Source organism: Ranitomeya variabilis, chromosome 4, assembly GCF_051348905.1.
Source record: "Ranitomeya variabilis isolate aRanVar5 chromosome 4, aRanVar5.hap1, whole genome shotgun sequence".
Classification (NCBI taxonomy): Eukaryota; Metazoa; Chordata; class Amphibia; order Anura; family Dendrobatidae; genus Ranitomeya; species Ranitomeya variabilis.
The window spans coordinates 644224878-644246099 of NC_135235.1; the positions used below are offsets into that span (position 1 = coordinate 644224878).

Sequence of the window (21222 nt, forward strand, 5' to 3'; positions counted from 1 at the left end):
TATCACTTGTGGGGGGTTTCCACTGTTTAGGCACATCAGGGACTCTCCAAACGCGACATGGCATCCGATCTCAATTCCAGCCAATTCTGCATTGAAAAAGTCAAACGGTGCTCCTTCATTTCCAAGCTCTGCGGTGCGCCCAAACAGTGGTTTACCTCCACATATGGGGTATCGACGTACTCAGGAGAAATTGCACAACAACTTTTGTGGTCTAATTTCTCCTGTTACCCTTGTGAAAATAAGAATTTGTGGGCGAAAAAATCATTTTTGTGAAAACAAATGCGATTTTTTATTTTCACGGCTCTACGTTATAAACTTCTGTGAAGCACTTGGGGGTTCAAAGTGCTCACCACACATCTAGATAAGTTCCTTGGGGGGTCTAGTTTCCAAAATGGTGTCACTTGTGGGGGGTTTCCACTGTTTAGGCACATTAGGGGCTCTCCAAACGCGACATGGCGTCCGATCTCAATTCCAGCCAATTCTGCATTGAAACAGTCAAACGGTGCTCCTTCACTTCCAAGCTCTGCGGTGCGCCCAAACAGTGGTTTACCTCCACATATGGGGTATCGGCGTACTCAGGAAAAATTGCACAACAAAATTTGTGGTTAAATTTCTGTTTTTACACTTGTGAAAATTAAAAAAAATGGTTCTGAAGTAAAATGTTTGCAAAAAAAAGTAAAATGTTAATTTTTTTCTTCCACATTGTTTTAGTTCCTGTGAAGTACGTAAAGGGTTAATAAACTTCTTGAATGTGGTTTTGAGCAGCTTGATGGGTGCAGTTTTTAGAATGGTGTCACACTTGGTTATTTTCTATCATATAGACCCCTCAAAATCACTTCAAAGGTGATGTGGTCCCTAAAAAAAACATGGTGTTGTAAAAATGAGAAATTGCTGGTCAACTTTTAACCCTTATAACTCCCTAACAAAAAAAAAAATTGTTTCCAAAATTGTGCTGATGTAAAGTAGACATGTGAGAAATGTTATTTATTAACTATTTTTTGTGACATATCTCTCTGATTTAAGGGCATAAAAATACAAAGTTTGAAAATTGCAAAATTTTAAAAATTTTCGCCATATTTCCATTTTTTTCATAAATAATCGCAAGTAATATCGAAGAAATGTTACCACTAACTTGAAGTACAACATGTCACGAAAAAACAATCTCAGAATCAGCGGGATCCGATAAAGCGTTCCAGAGTTATAACCTCATAAAGTGACACTGGTCAGAATTGTAAAAATTGGCTCGGTCATTAAGTACCAAATTGGCTCTGTCACTAAGGGGTTAAAGGGATAATCATTCAAACTTTGAAAATTACTAATTTTTTGACATTTTGTAAATTTACGCTAATCATAAAGTACAAAGTGTCCCGAAAAAACAATCTCAAAATCAATTAGATCTGTTGAAGCGTTCCATGGTTATTACCACATAAAAGTGACACTGGTCAGATTTTAAAAATTTAGCCCAGTCACTAAGGGGTTAAATACAGGTCGTTACCACAGAGCAAAAATCATAACGTTGTTAGTTCATTGTTAATAATAATAATAATAATAATAATCTTTATTTTTATATAGCGCTAACATATTCCGCAGCGCTTTACAGTTTGCACACATTATCATCACTGTCCCTATTGGGGCTCACAATCTAAATATTGTTGCATTCTGGGACGCATAGAACCTTCTAGAATTATCCAGGACTATTAGAATTTTTACTATGGGCCTACAAACTAACAGTCAGTGTAGCTGCTACCTATCTGCCTGTTGTGCCCAGTAATAATCTCTTCCAGGGCATTGTGGTCACTGACCGCTCCTGCCAGCGATTCTCCGGCGTCCGCTGACATAATGTCCACACAGCGGCTGTTCTTCTTTGTTGATCGGACGTGACTGCTAACATGCAGCTGATTGACCACCTGCTTTTCACTGCGTAACTGTAGAGCCAGCTGTCAATCAGCATGATGTCGGCAGTCACGCCGCATCGACAGAGCAACTCGAAAGAAAAAGAGCCGCTCTGTGGACGTGGAGTAGCTGAATCGCTGGCAGGAGCGGATTGTGACCGCTCTGAGCTGCCACTGGGTAAAACATGAAGGTATTTCCCTCTGTTAGCAGGTACCTGCCTGTTAGTTTTTAGGTCAAATAACTTTTGATGAAGCCTTGTTTTCTTTCATTTTTTGTATTTCTGCATAATTCGCACACTGTTGCTGCTGCTGTAGTTTTTGAGATGAGATGGTTTAACCCCTTAACGGCCACCTGTTCTCACATCCTACCCATTCTCGATGAAACAGCACCATCTTCCTACTTTTAAGAGTTTTGAATTTCATTGATGACAAGTGGTTTTGGATTTTTACAAAAAAGAACGTATTGTGTTCTCTATCTCCTCATGCTCTTCCCCTTTATTATCTCCAGTAATTGTATTATTTCATGGGATCTTTATGATGTTACATCATCATCTTCTCCCCATTCAGGTCCCTACAATATCGGATCCTCTCAGTGGAGATCTTCTATATAAGAGAATTCTCCTGAGTGACCCTACAAGGATGGATAGGGACAAGATGGCAGAGAGGATATTACACCTCACCCTAGAGATCCTCTTCCGGCTTACTGGAGAGGTGAGAGATTCTGATAGCATCACATTGTATTATACTTATCTATGGGAATAACAGATGGACAGAACTGGAGAGGTGAGGACTCTGGGAATGTCTGTAGTGAGGTTTATTAATGTGTCTCTCCATAACCAGGATTACACAGTAGTGAAGAAGACCCCTAGTGAGTGCTGTGAGGACCCTGTGACTGAGGGATGGGGAAGACCCCTGAGCCCAATCGCGGGGCCTCCACCTCACCCCCTGATACATGAGGACATCAATGACCAAAAGATCCTAGACCTCACCTACAAGATGATTGAGCTGCTGACTGGAGAGGTGACACTGCTGGGAATGCTGGGACATTATACAGTAACGCTATGGAGGGATCGGGGGATGACGGTATCATTGTATGTGTCAGGTTCCTATAAGGTGTCAGGATGTCGCTGTCTATTTCTCCATGGAGGAGTGGGAGTATTTAGAAGAACATAAAGATCTGTACAGGGACGTCATGATGGAGGTTCCCCGGCCCCTCACATCACCAGGTAATAGACAGGACTAAATACACACGGCCTATAATTATCTGTAGGTAAAGAATTAATTCAGTCCTTGTATGTGTTTCCTCCAGTTCTATCCAGTAAGAGGACAACACCAGAGAGATGTCCCCGTCCTCTTCTTCCACAGGATTGTAAACAAGAAAATCCCGATGTTCCTCAGGATCATCAGGTAGATGTAGAGAAGGTGTCATGAGATCTCCCCTATGATGTGTAGACGGCTGTGTTGGTCTTGTGCTCAGTCTTGTTTTATCCACCAGTATTATAGGTTTTATACTTGTGTAATGAGAATGGTGGAGATGGCAGGATTACAGCTGATCATAGATGTGACTTTTACAATATTTGTTTCAGGGTGAAGATCTGACTCCTATTGATACTACAGAGACATATGTGAGCGGTGATCAGCTCTGTAAGGAAGAGATTCCTACGCATGGCTACCCACGCCCCCACAAGAAGCTAAGGGCGAAACGTGCGTCGGGGCAAGGGGGAATCATCGGACCACCCACACTTACCCATGGCCATTTGAATTCAGGTAAATACCTTTGCTTGGTGTATATGTGGCTATATTTCTACTGCAGGGCCACCATTATTAAGATAAAGGGTCTTTTGATTTCTTTGGACCCTTTCCATATACACTGCTCAAAAAAATAAAGGGAACATTTTATCAACAGACTGTAACTCCAAGTAAATCAAACTTCTGTGAAATCAAACTGTCCACTTAGGAAGCAACACTGTTTGACAATCAATTTCACATGCTGTTGTGCAAATTGAATAGAGAACAGATGGAAATTGTTGGCAATTATCAAGACACACTCAATAAAGGAGTGGCTCTGCAGGTGGGGACCACAGACCACATCTCAGTACCAATGCTTTCTGGCTGATGTTTTGGTCACTTTTGAATGTTGGTTGTGCTTTCACACTCGTGGTAGCATGAGATGGACTCTTCAACCCACACAAGTGGCACAGGTAGTGCAGCTCATCCAGGATGGCACATCAATACGAGCTGTGGCAAGAAGGTTTGCTGTGTCTGTCAGCCTAGTGTCCAGAGGCTGGAGGCGCTACCAGGAGACAGGCCAGTACACCAGGAGACGTGGAGGGGGCCGTAGGAGGGCAACAACTCAGCAGCAGGACCGCTACCTCAGCCTTTGTGCAAGGAGGAACAGGAGGAGCACTGCCAGAGCCCTGCAAAATGACCTCCAGCAGGCCAAAAATGTGTATGTGCCTGCACAAAGAGTTAGAAACCGAATCCATGAGGATGGTCTGAGTGCCCAAGTGCACAGATGGGGGTTGTTCTCACAGCCCAACACCGTCCAGGATGCTTGCCATCTGCCACAGAACACCAAGATTGGCAAATTCGACACTGGCACTCTGCTCTTCACAGATGAAAGCAGGTTCACACTGAGCACATGTGACAGACGTGACAAAGTCTGGAGACGCCGTGGAGAGCGATCTGCTGCCTGCAACATCCTTCAGCATGACCGGTTTGGCAGTGGGTCAGTAATGGTGTGGGGTGGTATTTCTTTGGAGGCCCGCACAGCCCTCCATGTGCTCGCCAGAGGTAGCCTGACTGCCATTAGGTACCAAGATGAGATCCTGAAACCCCTTGTGAGACCATATGCTGGTGTGGTTGGCCCTGGGCTCCTCCTAATGCAGGACAATGCCAGACCTCATGTGGCTGGAGTGTGTCTACAGTTCCTGCAAGATGAAGGCATTTAAGCTATGGACTGGCCCACCCGTTCCCCAGACCTGAATCCGATTGAACACATCTGGGACATCATGTCTCGCACCATTCACCAAAGTCACGTTGCACCACAGACTGTACAGGTGTTGTCGGATGCTTTAGTCCAGGTCTAGGAGGAGACCATCTGCCCCCTCATCAGGAGCATGCCCAGGCGTTGTAGGGAGGTCATACAGTCACATGTAGGCCACACACTCTACTGAGCATCATTTCCTTGTCTTAAGGCATTTCCACTGAAATTGGATTAGCCTGTAACTTCATTTTCCACTTTGGTTTTGAGCATCATTCCAACTCCGTGGGATATTAGTTGTGATTTACGTTGATCATTTTTAGGTTTTATTGCTCTCAACATATCCACTAATGAATAAAGATTTACAACTGGAATATTTCATTTTTGAGCAGTGTATATTGAAAAATCACATCATCAGGTAAATTAATCCGATCATTCATAACATAGTGTCTCCACCTAGTGATGCAGTATAAATAAATTAAAATAGAAAAAATAAGCAGAGATGGTTAACCAATAGTATACAGAATAAATAAATATATGACCATATTGTAATTGGCATCCACGTGTTGAGAAAATGTTCAGCTCAATGGAAAGAAATTTATTGGAAAGAAACCAGAATTAATCAAATAATGTGAGTAATTTACATAAAGTGCAAGTGCATTTGGCCAATCTTCCACTATAGGAGCAAGGGCAAGTTTCAGATACTTGGTAGTCAAAGCAAATGGAGAATAAACAGACACTTCAGAAGACAACTATACACATTATAGTTGCCAGATTAGACCCTCTGACGTTCCATTCGATATTTCAGTTTTTCTTTTTTATTAAATTTGCAAACATTTCTTCATTTCTGTTTTTTTTCAGTCAAGATGGGGTGCAGAGTGTACATTAATGAGAAAAAAATAAACTTTTTTGAATTTACCAAATGGCTGCAATGAAACAAAGAGTGAAAAAATCTATAGGGGTCTGAATACTTTCCGTACCAACTGTAGGTCCAAGATTGCAGATCCTCTTGTCTTCTCTTATACCTTTTGAAATATAAAGTTGTCAGCAAGAGTAGATAAGAATTTTCTGGACCCAGTACTTTTGCCCGAGAAAGGTTCCCAACAAATATCTGGATAGGTAAAAATCTCCCTTAGATAGTTATAAAATCTCGTGATCACTGTCGTACTTTTTTGAGAACAGAGACATCTGATGTAAAACGAGTTCATCCATATCTTCAATATGTCCAGATGGCCTATAGTAAATACCGTACGTACAATAGTGTTCTTTCTGTTTTTCTCTCCTTGAATTCTTAGATCAATTGTTTAGATGTCTAACACTTCTTAAAATACACACAATCTATTTATACTTACCAGTTGTTTATTTCTACAGTGTATCTTTTTGACAATTTTTTTATATAGTAATGTATTTTGTAAGATTTTTCAATAAAGATTTATTCGTTTATTTTCCTTGTATGGGAGTATTTCCTTGAGATCACTGCCTCGCAGATTGTCAGTGAGAAGTGACTCAGCATCGCAGTATAGCTAATTACCAGGAGTCCAACCCCTCCAATAGGTGTCTTAACATCTCCCAAGCCTAGTGGAAAGCAAACAGATCTCGGACTCTTATTTATAGTAATGGAAAAGCATTAGAAAAAAAACCCACAGCTTAATGTTTTACCTTTTCACTAAGAGTCCACTTTCTAATAGAAAGGCTTAGGCTATGTTCACACTTTGCGGTTTTTGCTGCGGATCCGCAGCGGATTTGCAGCTGCGGATCCGCAGCAGTTTTCCATGCAGGGTACAGTACAATGTTGCCCTATGGAAAACAAAAACCGCTGTGCCCACTTTGCGTTTTTCCGCTGGAAAATCCGCGCGGATTTTCTGCGGAAAAAAAGAAGTAGCATGTCAATTCTTTCTGCGGATTCCGCAGCGGTTTTCCACCTGCACCAATAGGAAAGTGCAGTTGGAAAACCGCAGTGGAATCCGCAGTAGAAACCGCACAAAAAACCGCAGTGAAAACCACCGCGGTTTTGCACTGCGGTTTTTCCAAATCCGCTGCGGAAAAATCCGCAGCAAAATCTGCAACGTGTGAACAAGCTCTTAGATGAAAAACTGTAGCGGAGCCACTGAGCTCAATAAATAGCTGCAGTTCTGTTGACGTGATGTCACCACTGCGACTGATCAACAGAGACCAAGGCAGATACAGAGTGCTGAACATTGAAGTGATAAGTAAAGCTCAGGGTTTTTTTTACACATACCTGGGCCTTTGGGGAAACGTTTATTGAAGTTAAATAGCCAAGCCTTTAAAGCAGTGTTTATAACAATTGATGATAATTGTTTTATTTTTGGCAGATCTCTTTACCCGGAGTTCAGAGGGACAACTGAAATGTTCAGATTTTAAAGTTGATGATAATATCGCACCAGATACATATGAAGATCAAGCCATTATCCCAGATTTCCCTTCAGCCCTTCACGGAAAAAATATACTATTTGATCCTTTTCAGCAACTCCTATTGTCTGATTCATTACAAACTGTTAAGCAAAACAAAAGTAACAGGACAGATGGTGAATACAAAAGAACTCGCACAAGAAAGAAAACATTTTCATGTTCAGAATGTGGGAAATGTTTTAAGGATAATTTTGCTTTAGTTATACATGAGAGAGTTCATACAGGAGAGAAGCCTTTCTCATGTTCAGAATGTGGGAAATGTTTTAGGAATAAATATGCTTTAGTTATACATGAGAGAGTTCATACAGGGGAGAAGCCATACTCCTGTTCAGAATGTGGGAAATGTTTTAAGAATAACTATGCTTTGTGTTTACATAAGAGAGTTCATACAGGGGAGAAGCCTTACTCATGTTCAGAATGTGGGAAATGTTTTAAGAATAACTATGCTTTGTGTTTACATAAGAGAGTTCATACAGGGGAGAAGCCTTACTCATGTTCAGAATGTGGGAAATGTTTTAAGAATAACTATGCTTTGTGTTTACATAAGAGAGTTCATACAGGGGAGAGGCCTTACTTATGTTCAGAATGTGGGAAATGTTTTAAGAATAACTCTGCTTTGTGTGTACATAAGAGAGTTCATACAGGGGAGAAGCCATACTCCTGTTCAGAATGTAATAAATATTTTTGCAGTAAAGCAAAGCTTGTTGGACATCAGAGAACTCACACAGGAGAAAAACCGTTTTCATGTTCAGAATGTGGTAAATGTTTTAGTTCTAAATCAGTTTTAGTTGCACATCAAAGAATTCACACAGGGGAGAAACCATATTCATGTTCAGAATGTGGAAAGTGTTTTGTCCAAAATGGAGCTCTGTTTGCACACCAAAAATCTCACACAGGAGAAAAGTGCCTAGAATGCGGAAAATGTTTCACAAACAAATCTCGTCTTCTTAAACATCAGAATAATCACACAAAGACATAGACTTTTAAATAATTTTTTTGAATAATTCTTTATTTAAAAATGTTAGTAAACAAAATTACACAACTGTGAAAAGTCATGAGATGCAATGTAATTATGATAACGTGATGTGAATGAGACACCTTAAGGTGCTTAAAACATTTTGAGGCAAGGGTACAGACAAAATTGAAAAACAGACAACTATGATTACTAGTGATGAACGATTTATACTCGTTGATCGGGTTTTCCCGAGCATGCTCGGGTGGTCTCCGAGTATTTGTGAGTGCTCGGAGATTTAGTTTTTGGTGACACAGCTGCATGATTTACTGCTGCTGCACAGCTTGAATACATGTGGGGATTCCCTAGCAACCAGGCAACCCCCACACGTACTCTGGCTGGCTAGCAGCCGTAAATCATGCAGCTGCGTTGACAAAAACAAAATATCCAAGCACTCAAAAATACTCGGAGACCACCCGAGCGTGCTCGGGAAAACCCGAGCAACAAGTATACTCGCTCATCACTAATGACTACTAAAAGAAAAAAAAACAGAATACCTAGAAAAAGGGACCTAACCATATTCAGGATATATTAGGCTGTATCAGAACAGAAAAGTAGTATCAAATGAGATCAGTGTAAGCCTTCAATAGTGCATATAATAACAGCTGAGAGAAGAGAACAGAGAACCTAGAATCTGACATCGAAAGATGGGTTAAGAACTTACTTAATTCGTTAGGCTAGATTTCCATCTCTCCCAGACTTTAAGAAATTGAGGGTGTTTGAAGGATTCCCAGCTAGTGAGTTCCTCACTATCATATTTTCAAATTCATAATCATATTTTTTTCACCCATTCTGAATGGGTTGGAGGAACTTCCTGTTTCCAGTGCAGGGGCATTAAATGTTTGGCAGCTCTTAATATTAATGCTAATAGATTGTGTTTTGGGGCTTAAACTGTACTGTTGGGCAGGACAATAAAACTTCTTTCGGAGTTAAAGTGTGATTTATTAGACCTATGTTTTTTAAAGTTTCTTCTATCTCCAACCAATATGGCTTTATTTTGGGGCGCAACCAAAGTACAGCTCTGGTAAAAATTAGGAGACCACCACATCAAACCCCTGTCATGGGCAGCCCAATCCCTAGACCTGTACCACATTGAAAACCTCTGGAATGTAATCAAGAGGATGATGGATAGTCACAAGCCATCAAACAAAGAAGAACTTAAATTTTTGTGCCAGAAGCCGTGTGAAAGACTGGTGGAAAGCATGCCAAGACGCATGAAAGCTGTGATTAAAAATCATGATTATTCCACAAAATAATGATTTCTGAACTCTTCCTGAGTTAAAACATTAGTATTGTTGTTTCTAAATGATTATGAACTTGTTTTCTTTGCATTATTTGAGGTCTGAAAGCACTGGGTTTTTATTTTATTTTGACCATTTTTCTTTGTCAGCAAAAAAATACAAAATGTATTGCTTGTAAATTCAGAGAAATGTTTTTAGAAGTTTATAGATTAAAAGAACAATTTACCTTTTACTCAAAAATATGCCTATAAAGAGAAAAATCAGACAAACTGAACATTTTGCAGTGGTCTCTTAATTTTTGCCAGAACTGTATATGGGAGAAGTTTCCTTTATGCGCTCTACATCTCCAACAGAGGTCTGAATCTGTTGGAACTAAATGGTACAGGAGTTCAGGGGTCCAGTACCACGGGGTCAAAATTTTAGGCGTTTTCTTGAAATGAGGAACATCTGGAGAAACCATGAGAGTTAGATAAGATAGAATCAATTTCATCTTCTGATAACAAAATATTTAATTACTAGATGGTGGCCCGATTCTAACGCATCGGGTATTCTAGAATATGCATGTCCACGTAGTATATTGCTCAGTGACGTAGTATATTGCACAGCCACGTAGTATATTGCCCAGTGACGTAGTATATTGCACAGCCACGTAGTATATTGCCCAGTGACGTATATTTTCCCAGTGACGTAGTATATTGCCCAGATACGTACTATACAGCACAGAGCCACGTAGTATATTGCCCAGTTACGTAGTATACAGCACAGAGCCACGTAGTATATTGCACAGCGACGTAGTATACAGCCACGTAGTATATTGCCCAGTGACGTAGTATATTGCCCAGTGACGTGGTGTATTGCCCAGTGACATAGTATATTGCCCAGTGACGTAGTATATTGCCCAGTGACGTAGTATACACCACAGAGCCACGTAGTATATTGCACAGCGACGTAGTATACAGCACAGAGCCACGTAGTATATTGCCCAGCCATGTAGTATATTGCCCAGCCACGTATGTCACAGGTTAAAAAATAAACATATCATATACTCACCTTCCGAGGGGCCCCTTGTAGTTCTGTCGCCTGTGTTCGGTTCAGGCAGGAGCTTCCGGTCCGAGGGTGTGATGACATCGCGGTCACATGACCGTGACGTCGCGGCAGGTCCTTCTCATTCAGGCACGCAGGGCCTGCGATGACGTCGCGGTCACATGACTGTGACGTCATGGCAGGTCCTTCTCGCGCAGGGCCTGTGATGACGTCGCAGTCGCACACCAACCTTAGCACTGGAATCTGCCGCTTGCATGGACCGGTCACCGGAGCGTCGGAAAGGCGGCGGAAGGTGAGTATATAATGATTTGTTATTTTTTTTAATTATTTTTAACATTAGATGTTTTTACTATTGAGGCTGCATAGGCAGCCTCATTAGTAAAAACTTGGTCACACAGGGTTAATAGCGGCGGTAACGGAGTGAGTTACCCGCGGCATAACGCGGTCAGTTACCGCTGGCATTAACCCTGTGTGAGCCGTGACTGCGGGGAGTATAGAGCAGGCGCCGGGCAGTGACTGAAGGGGAGTAGGGAGGGACTAATCGGCTGTGCCCGTCGCTGACTGGTCCATATATCTGGTCCAATATCCGTGACGGAAGTTGCCGACAGAAAGACGGAAGTACCCTTTAGACAATTATATATATAGATTTTTCCCCAGGAATATATAAAGGTTGGTTTATAGGGGGATTGATTGATTGAGGTAGGATCAGATGGTTATAGATATTTGCGATTCCTCTAGGGATGGGATAAGAAAGCTTACTTATATCAAGTCACGTCCACTTACTAGTGGTAAAGAATTTTGACTTAAACGTTGAAAATACATGAGTTATGATTTTGCTGTAAAAATGAGAAGGACATACAGGAGACCCAATCGGCTATGAGTCTAGCATGGGGATTTTATAAGCCAAGAACTGAGTGATAGTATGATATGGTAACTCTGATGGTATAGTATAAAGGTCTGAATATTCCACATCCAATAGGAAAGGGATGCGGATATAGGAGTTTGGGTTAAGGGTGCAAGTTTAGGGGACAGTTTCTTTTCTAAGGCTCTCTTAATGTCAAAAGTTGTAGAGGTAATGACATTGCCCAATGTTTCAGGAGGAAGGGTCACTCCAGTCCAGATGTATTTATGAGGATTTTTACCTAAGACTATTCTAAATCAGAGTTTTCTTTATTTTTAGAAAAGTTTGCCAATTTAAGCCATCTATTCAAGAGAAATCCTTTATAATAAACCTGGATATCAGGGAGTCCGATGCCTCCTTTGTGTTTTGGTTGGTTGGGATAGGATTTTATGCGCTAGCTTTGTTTTTTGTTTTTATACTTCCATATGTATTGATACAGTACCTGTTTAATTGAAGAAAAGAAGGAAGGTGGGAGATTCATAGGTAGCATATTTAGACGGTAAATGATTTTGGGAAGAATATATGATTTAAGACAGTCTTTCTACCTATCCAAGATAACAGAGTGTTATCGTAAGCTTTAAGGAGGGATCTATTTTCTCTATCAGAGGTAGAAAATTCCTTTGGTACAAGAAATCGGGATTGTTAGTGACTGATATGTATTCCCAAATATTTTATGAAGTTATTGGGCCAGTTAGGCTGCCATCACACTAGCAGTCTTTGGTCAGTATTTTACATCAGTATTTGTAAGCTAAAACCAGGAGTGGAACAAATAGAGGAAAAGTATAATAGAAACATATGCACCACTTCTGCATTTATCTCTCACTCCTGGTTTTGGCTTACAAATACTGATGTAAAATACTGACCAAATACTGCTAGTGTGACGGCAGCCTTAAAGTGAGTTATTTTCTGCAAGTAATGTATATCTGGTGCCAGTGTAGATATGTTGACAGCTTCAGATGTTTCAAAATTAACTTTGAAATTGGACAGTATACCAAAATAATCAAAAATATCTAAAAGTTTAGGGAATGCTTTTTTTTAGGGTTGGTTATCATAAGTAACAAGTCATCAGTAAAGACTGCTGCTAGATCTTCAGAATGTTTAATTTTTATACCTTGTGTATCAGGATCTTGCCTGATCCCCTGCACCAGTGTCTCCATAACCAGGATGAAGAGGGAAGGAGAGAGAGGACATCCCTGCCGTGTCCCATTCTGGATATCAAAGCCCTGTGAAAGAGTACCATTTATTCTTATTCTTGCAGTAGAGGAGTAATAATGAGAAAGGATGGCTTCAATAAATTTGGTCGGTAAGGCAAACTTTTCCAGAGTATATGCAAGATTCGCCAACTTATCCTATCGAACGCCTTTTCCGCATCTGATGATAGTAAGGTCAGGGGAATCCCCTCTCTCCTTGCATAGGAAATAACATAGTAACATAGTTAGCAAGGCCGAAAAAAGATATTTGTCCATCCAGTTCAGCCTATATTCCGTCAGAATAAATCCCCAGATCTACGTCCTTCTAATCTAAAGAACCTAATAACTGTAAGATACAATATTGTTATTCTCCAGGAAGACATCCAGGCCTCTCTTGAACCCCTCGACTGAGTTCGCCATCACCACCTCCTCAGGCAAGGAATTCCAGATTCTCACTGCCCTAACAGTAAGGAATCCTCTTCTCTTTACACTCTACTGAAACTGCCCTCACTAAAGTCTCTAATGACCTACTAACAGCTAAATCTAATGGTCACTACTCCATGCTAATTCTCTTGGATGTCTCCGCAGCATTCGACACTGTGGATCATCAGCTCCTCCTCACTATGCTCCGCTCCATCGGCCTCAAGGACACTGTTCTCTCTTGGTTCTCCTCCTATCTCTCTGACCGATCCTTCACTGTATGTTTTGCTGGTTCCTCCTCTCACCTTCCCCTTACTGTTGGGGTTCCTCAAGAATCAGTCCTAGGCCCCCTCCTCTTCTCTTTGTATACTGCCCCTATTGGACAAACAATCAGTAGATTTGGTTTCCAGTACCATCTCTATGCTGACGACACCCAATTATATACCTCTTCTCCTGCTTTCACGCCGACCTTCTTAGAAAACACCAGTGATTGTCTTACCGCTGTCTCTAACATCATGTCCTCCCTCTATCTGAAACTGAACCTGTCAAAAACTGAACTCCTCGTGTTCTCTCCCTTTACTAACCTACCTTTGCCTGACATTGCCATCTCCGTGTGCGGTTCCACCATTACTCTCCAGCAACATGCTCGCTGTCTTGGGGTCATCCTTGATTCCGAGCTTTCATTCACCCCCCACATCCGATCACTGGCTCGCTCTTATCTGCATCTCAAAAACATTTCTAGAATTTGCCCTTTTCTTACTTTCGACTCAGCAAAAACTCTTACTGTCTCACTTATTCATTTTCGTCTGGACTATTGTAACTCTCTACTAATCGGCCTCCCTCTTACCAAACTCTCCCCGCTCCAATCTGTCCTGAATGCTGCTGCCAGGATCATATTCCTCACCAAACGTTACACCGATGCCTCTACCTTGTGCCAGTCATTACACTGGCTACCCATCCACTCCAGAATCCAGTACAAAACTACTACCCTCATCCACAAAGCGCTCCATGGCTCAGCACTACCCTACATCTCCTCCCTGGTCTCAGTCTACCAACCTACCCGTGCCCTCCGCTCCGCTAATGACCTCAGGTTAGCATCCTCAATAATCAGAACCTCCCACTCCCGTCTCCAAGACTTTACACGTGCGGCGCCGATTCTTTGGAATGCACTACCCAGGTTAATACGATTAATCCCCAATCCCCACAGTTTTAAGCGTGCCCTAAAAACTTATTTGTTCAGACTGGCCTACCGCCTCAACGCATTAACCTAACGATCCCTGTGTGGCCTATCAAAAAAAACAAACAAACATATTCAGGTTCCTCGCATCATATTCTCATACACTTCATGCAGTTAATAGCCCTCTGTGTCTGTACTGCTACATACTTAGGCAGTTAACTGGTTCATGCAGCTTTACATGAACACCCGAGCCTTACACTATGGCTGGTCCAAATAACTAAAGCAATTGTTACCATCCACCTCTCGTGTCTCCCCTTTTCCTCATAGGTTGTAAGCTTGCGAGCAGCAGGGCCCTCATTCCTCCTGGTATCTGTTTTAAACTGTGATTTCTGTTATGCTGTAATGTCTATTGTCTGTACAAGTCCCCTCTATAAGTTGTAAAGCGCTGCGGAATATGTTGGCGCTATATAAATAAAAATTATTATTATTATTATATTCTGTCCCCTTATGACCATCACATTTCTTGGTATAAACAGATCCTCGGAGAGATATTTGTATTGTCCCCCCTTATATACTTATACATGGTTATTAGATCGCCCCTCAGTCTTCTTTTTTCTAGACTAAATAATCCTAATTTTGCTAATCTCTCTGGGTTTTGTAGTTCTCCCATCCCCTTTATTAATTTTGTTGCCCTCCTTTGTACTCTCTCTAGTTCCATTATATCCTTCCTGAGCACCGGTGCCCAAAACTATACACAGTACTCCATGTGCGGTCTAACTAGGGATTTGTACAGAGGCAGTATAATCTTCTCATGTGTATCCAGACCTCTTTTAATGCACCCCATGATCCTGTTTGCCTTGGCAGCCACTGCCTGGCACTGGCTGCTCCAGGTAAGTTTATCATTAACTAGGATCCCGAAGTCCTTCTCCATATCTGATTTACCCAGTGGTTTCCCATTCAGTGTGTAATGGTGATATTGATTCCTTCCCATGTGTATAGCGTTACATTTATCATTATCATTGTTAAACCGCATCTGCCACCTTTCGGCCCAAGTTTCCAGCTTATCCAGATCAATCTGTAGCAGAATACTATCTTCTCTTGTATTGACTGCTTTACATAGTTTTGTATGCAAATATCGATATTTTACTGTGTAAACCTTCTACCAGATTGTTTATAAATATGTTGAAGAGAACAGGTCCCAACACGGACCCCTGCGGTACCCCACTGATCACAGCGACCCAATTATAGAATATACCATTTATAACCACCCTCTGCTTTCTATCACTAAGCCAGTTACTTACCCATTTACACACATTTTCCCCCAGACCCAGCATTCTCATTTTGTGTATCAACCTCTTTTGTGGCACGGTATCAAACGCTTTGGAAAAATCAAGATATACCACGTCCAATTACTCACCTTGGTTCAGTCTATAGCTTACCTCTTCATAAAAACCGATTACCGTATATACTCGAGTATAAGCTGACCCCCCTAATTTTGCCACACAAAACTGAGAAAACTTCATGACTCGAGTATAAGCCTAGGGTGGAAAATGCAGCAGCCACCGGTAAATGTCAAAAATAAAAATAGATACCAATAAAAGTAAACTTAATTGAGACATCAGTAGGTTAAGTGTTTTTTGAATATCCATATTGAATCAGGAGCCCCATATAATGCTCCATACAGTTCATGATGACCCCATAAGATACTCCATACAAAATACACCCCATATAATGCTGCACAAATGCTGATTATGGCCCCATAAGATGCTCCATACATTCATTTGCCCCATGTAATGCCCCAAATAATGCTAATTATGGCCCCATAAGATGCTCCATACAGTAATTTGCCCCATGTAATGCCCCATATAATGCTGATTATGGCCCCATAAGATGCTCCATACAGTCATTTGCCCCATGTAATGCCCCATATGCCGATTATGGCCCCATAAGATGCTCCATACAGTCATTTGCCCCATGTAATGCCCCATATAATGCTGATTATGCCCCATAAGATGCTCCATACAGTCATTTGCCCCTTATGCTGTTGCTGCGATAAAAAAAATCACATACCTCTCGTCGCTCAGGCCCCCAGCACTTGCTATATTCACCTGCTTCCAGTTCCACCGCCGCCAGCCGCCGCTACATTCCCCGTCCACTGCACTGACTGCTCAGGCAGAGGGCAGCCCGCACTAATCGCCTCACCGTGCCCTCTGACCTGAGCATCAGTGCAGAGGATGCAGAAGGCGCAGCGGCAGCCGGCGGCTGTGGAACGGGGAGCAGGTGAATATCGTGCACTACTTATACTCACCTGCTCCTGGCGCGGTCCCTGCTTTGCTTTCCCGGCGCCGGCAGCTTCTTCCTGTAGTGAGCGGTCACATAGTACCGCTCATTACAGTAATGAATATAGAGCTCCACCCCTATGGGAAAAGCAGGGACCGTGCCAGGAGCAGGTGAGTATGCTTAGACCGCTGCCACTCCACTTCCCGTGCCGACCCCTGGGTGTGACTCGAGTATAAGCTGAGAGGGGCAATTTCAGCCTAAAAAAATGGGCTGATATTCTCAGCTTATACTCGAGTATATACGGTAGATTGTTTGAGAGGAGCGATTCCTCATAAACCCATGCTGATGTGGAGTTAAACGGTTATTCTCATTGAGATAATCCAGAATAAAATACCTCAGAAACCCTTCAAATATTTTACCAACAATAGAGGTTAGACCTACTGGCCTATAAATTCCAGGTTCACTTTTAGAGCTCTTTTTGAATATTGGTACCACATTTGCTGTGCGCCAGTCCTGTGGAACAGACCCCGTCGCTATAGAGTCCCTAAATATAAGAAATAATGGCTTGTCTATTACATTACTTAGTTTTCTTTGTAACTCGTGGGTGTATGCCATCCTGACCCGGAGATTTATCTATTATAATCTTATTTAGCCGGTTTCGCACCTCTTCTTGGGTTAGATTGGTGACCCTTAATATAGGGTTTTCATTGTTTCTTGGGATTTCACCTAGCATTTCATTTTCCACCTTGAATACCGTGGAGAAGTCCACCCATACCAAGGAATGATGAGTTCTGTGTTCCAACCTGATAGATCATCATGGTTGATTTTGCCATGTCTGTTGATCAGGAAGATTCTTCGCATCCTTCTTTGACTCTTTTCATTAGCGAGTTGTTTACTTGTGGAGCGCCCCCACTGCAGCAGGGCCGAGGGTCACCCGGTACCGGGCCACTCTGTCTCAGTTCTGGGGTTGTCACGGTGGTTAGGCCCTGTCCGTGACCCTGCTGAGGGGCGTCCAGTGAAAGTTGAGAATGTGATGATGTTATGGTGCGGTGCAGGTCACGATGAATAACGAGGACACCAGGTTGCAGTCTCTTTACCTCTTTACTGAAGGCTTCAGGATCCTCAGTCCGGAATACGGCTAACCGGGCTACCTGAGTCCGGCCGGTCCGATGGCACCTCCAGAGTTCCCTTTGCATGTGGAAATCTGTGCTGTTATGGACCTGGTGGATAGGTGCACCCGGAATGACCTGATGGTTACACTAGAAATCGGGACAAGCTCTGGGGAAGTGGGAACTCTGCTGACCGCAAACCCTACTCCTATCACACATACTAGAAATAGCCGTGGAGCGTACCTAACTCTCCCTAGACACCTCTTCACTGCCTAAGAGCTAACTACCCCTAAAGATAGAAATGGAAGCCTTACCTTGCCTCAGAGAAATTCCCCAAAGGAAAAGGCAGCCCCCACATATATTGACGGTGAGTTTAGAGGAAAGTCACAAACACAGGAATGAAACAGGTTTTAGCAAAGGAGGCCAGTCTTCACTAAATAGTCAGAGGATAGAAAAGGGAACTATGCGGTCAGCACAAAAAAAACTACAAAAACCACGCAGAGTATGCAAAAAGACCTCCACACCGACTCACGGTGTGGAGGTGCAACTCTGCACCCCCAGAGCTTCCAGCTAGCAAGGAAATATCATGATAGCAAGCTGGACTAGAATTAGCAGTAACAATGAACTAGCAGGAACTTAGCTTCTGCTGGAGTCGACAGGTCATCTGAGAAGTCCAAGAGAGATCTGAACCAATACTGAGACATTGACAGCTGGCATGAAGTAACGATCTGAGTGGAGTTAAATAGAGAAGCCAGCCTAGCAATAAACAAGGGCAGCTGAGAAAGCCAACCACAAGGACCAGCAGTTCACCTCAAAGCCACTAGAGGGAGTCCAAGGACAGAACTCACCGAAGTACCATTCATGACCACAGGAGGGAGTCCGAGAACGGAATTCACAACACTGTGCCTACCTTCTAGCGCTTGTGTGTTGTGGTCCTTCCCTGCTGTGCTTACGGGATAGTCCCCACAACTGTTGTGTCTGTTTCTGAAGTTCCCTCACAACTCGATTATGATGTTCTTCTTCGTCCCCCAGATGATATGGCTAGGACGCACCCGTATGACGGGTAGGCTCGGAGGTCTTCCAGGACCCTAGAGTCGCCCCTCTCCAAATGTTGCCCCCTGTGTCTGCTTAGATGATTTTGGGTGAGACAGCCCGCCTAGAACTGACTGTCCTGCCGTAGGTTTGAAGTAAGGCCTGGAGCTCAATACTTCCTCGGCGTTTCCGGCCACCGGCTGCGCGCCTCAGTAGGATGTTGCCTCGTCTTACAGCACGACTCCTACTGGTGATTCTCCTTGTTGCGTTGATCTCGTTTCTCACTCAGCACAATAAACCTCGCTTCTTGTCCTTTCTTGGGGTACCGCCGCAATGAAGTGCAGGCGCGGTCCCGTAACATTCTTTCTGTTCGCTAGGCCTCTGTCAGGATCCCACCCCTGACAGGGACCCCCCTGAATCTTCCCCTGCAACACCCTCTGCCACAGGATGTTGCCTGGTTCCAACCCAGTCAGCTTTCTGTCTAACTTCCTATCTAACCCCCAGTTTTACCAGATTGTGAGGAGTGGCCTAATACATAGCACCCTTAGCTCCCCCTGGAGGCCAGACTGTGAAGTGTATTGGTGTCTGTGATACCTGGTCAGGTGAACTCCTTCAGTGCCATCAGACGTACCATCACTCCCCTTAGCGGCGGAGCATCAGTACTGCAACGACCAGGACTCTGGGGCGCTGCACTTGCACAAGATCTTCTTTCACTACACGTTTTTCTCAATTACATTTCTGTTAAAACTACTGCATGAGAAAAAAAGATTGTTTTTTTTTTTTTTTAATAGAAGGTTTAGCTCCTTCACACCCCAGCTTGTTTTCACCTACATGATTGGCCCAACATTTTCAATTCTGACCGGTGTCGCTTTACACTTCAACATATGTCAGTGATTCTTAATGTCTTTTGTGACATATCGTACTTCATGATAGTGGTAAAATTTGTTCGATATGACTTGTGTGAAATTGTGAAAATATCAGAAATTTGCCGAAAATTTCGCAATTTTCAAACTTCTAATTTGTATGCTTTTAAACCAGAGAGTTATGTTACATAAAATAGTTAAATATTATTTATCAAATGTCTACTTTACATTAGCACAATTTTTAAACTATTTTTTGCTAGGAAGTTAGAAGGGTTAAAAGTTGACTACCAATTTCTCATTTTTCCAACATTTACCAAACAAATTTTTTTAGGGACAACATCACATTTAAAGTGACTTTGAGGGCTCTATGTGACAGAAAATACCCAATTTTGACACAATTTGAAAACTGCACCCCTTAATCTGCTCAAAACCACAACCAATAAGTTTATTAACCCTTCAGGTGCCTCACAGGAGCTAAAGAAATGTAGAAGAAAAAGAATACAATTTGACTTTTTCTCACAAAAATGTTACTTTAGTCCTAAATTTAAAAATTTTACAAGGTTGATAGGAGAAAATGTACCATAAAATTTGTACTGCAATTTGTCCTGAGTACGCTGATACCCCATATGTGGTGGAAAACTATTGTTTGGGCGCATGGCAGGGCTCTGAAGGGAAGTAGTGTCATTTCAATTTTGGAGTGCAAAATTGCCTGTAATAGACTCCATGTCACGTTTGCAGAGCCCCTGATGTGCCTAAACAGTGGAAATTGCCCACAAGTGACCACATTTTGCAAACTAGACTCCTTAAGGAATTTATCTACATGTGTGTTGAGTGCCTTGAATCCACATGTGCTTTACAGAGTTTTATAATGTTGAGCTGAGAAAAAAAAAAATATTTTTCCCACAAAAATAATTGCATTTTCGCCCTGGTAACAGGATAAAACAGGGAAAGAGGAGACAATGCACTGTACAATTTCTTCTGCAATTTATCCTGAGTATGCTGATACCCCATATGTATTAGAAATGTACTATTTGGGTGCAGAGCAGGTCTCGGAAGGGAAGGATCGGCATTTGAATTTTGGAGCACAAAATTGTCTATAATAAGTAGCGGATGGCCTGTCTCATTTGGAGAGCCACTGCTGTGCATAAACAGTGGAACCCCCCCCACAAATGACACCATTTTGTAAACTTGACCCCTCCAGGAATTTATCTAGACCCAAGTACCTGTGGGTTCAAGAATTTTACAACGTGGACTGTGAAAATAAAATATTTTTTTTCCCGCAAAAATGTTTCTCTCTCTCTCTCTCTCTCTCTCTCTCTCTCTCTCTCTCTCTCTCTCTCTCTCTCTCTCTCTCTCTCTCTCTCTCTCTCTCTCTCTCTCTCTCTTCACGCTGCCCACAATTAATTGGCTCAAAAAAATGGCGGGGAAGGCGTCATTCGAAACGCGACTTTGGCGCCAAGTTCGCGTTCCACGTGGCCGACCCACACTGGGATCGGATCGGGTTTCATGAGACGCCGACTTTGCCAAAAGTCGGCGACTTATGAAAATGAACGACCCGTTTCGATCAACCCTAATTTTCACAAAGGTTACAGGAGAAAATGGACCATACAATTTGTAGTGTACACCTATATCCCATATGGGTCGAAAA

General features: G+C 42.4%; 1 protein-coding gene across 9 annotated transcripts in view; it reads left to right on the top strand.

The window, feature by feature from the left end:
- Positions 1 to 21222, top strand: part of LOC143767365 (uncharacterized) — a 307056-nt gene that overhangs the window by 158264 nt on the left and 127570 nt on the right. The window contains exons 2-7 of one of the 9 annotated variants that reach the window (XM_077255639.1): positions 2460 to 2603; positions 2733 to 2912; positions 2995 to 3118; positions 3202 to 3299; positions 3479 to 3659; positions 7209 to 9816. The exons of 6 other annotated variants lie outside the window; for them this stretch is intronic. In XM_077255639.1, coding sequence (XP_077111754.1) covers positions 2460 to 2603; positions 2733 to 2912; positions 2995 to 3118; positions 3202 to 3299; positions 3479 to 3659; positions 7209 to 8284 — 1803 coding nt within the window. In that variant the 3' untranslated portion in view covers positions 8285 to 9816. Of the gene's footprint in view, positions 1 to 2459; positions 2604 to 2732; positions 2913 to 2994; positions 3119 to 3201; positions 3300 to 3478; positions 3660 to 7208; positions 9817 to 21222 lie in introns of those variants that run through there. 2 more of the 9 variants (XM_077255642.1, XM_077255638.1) reach the window with 2 other exon arrangements.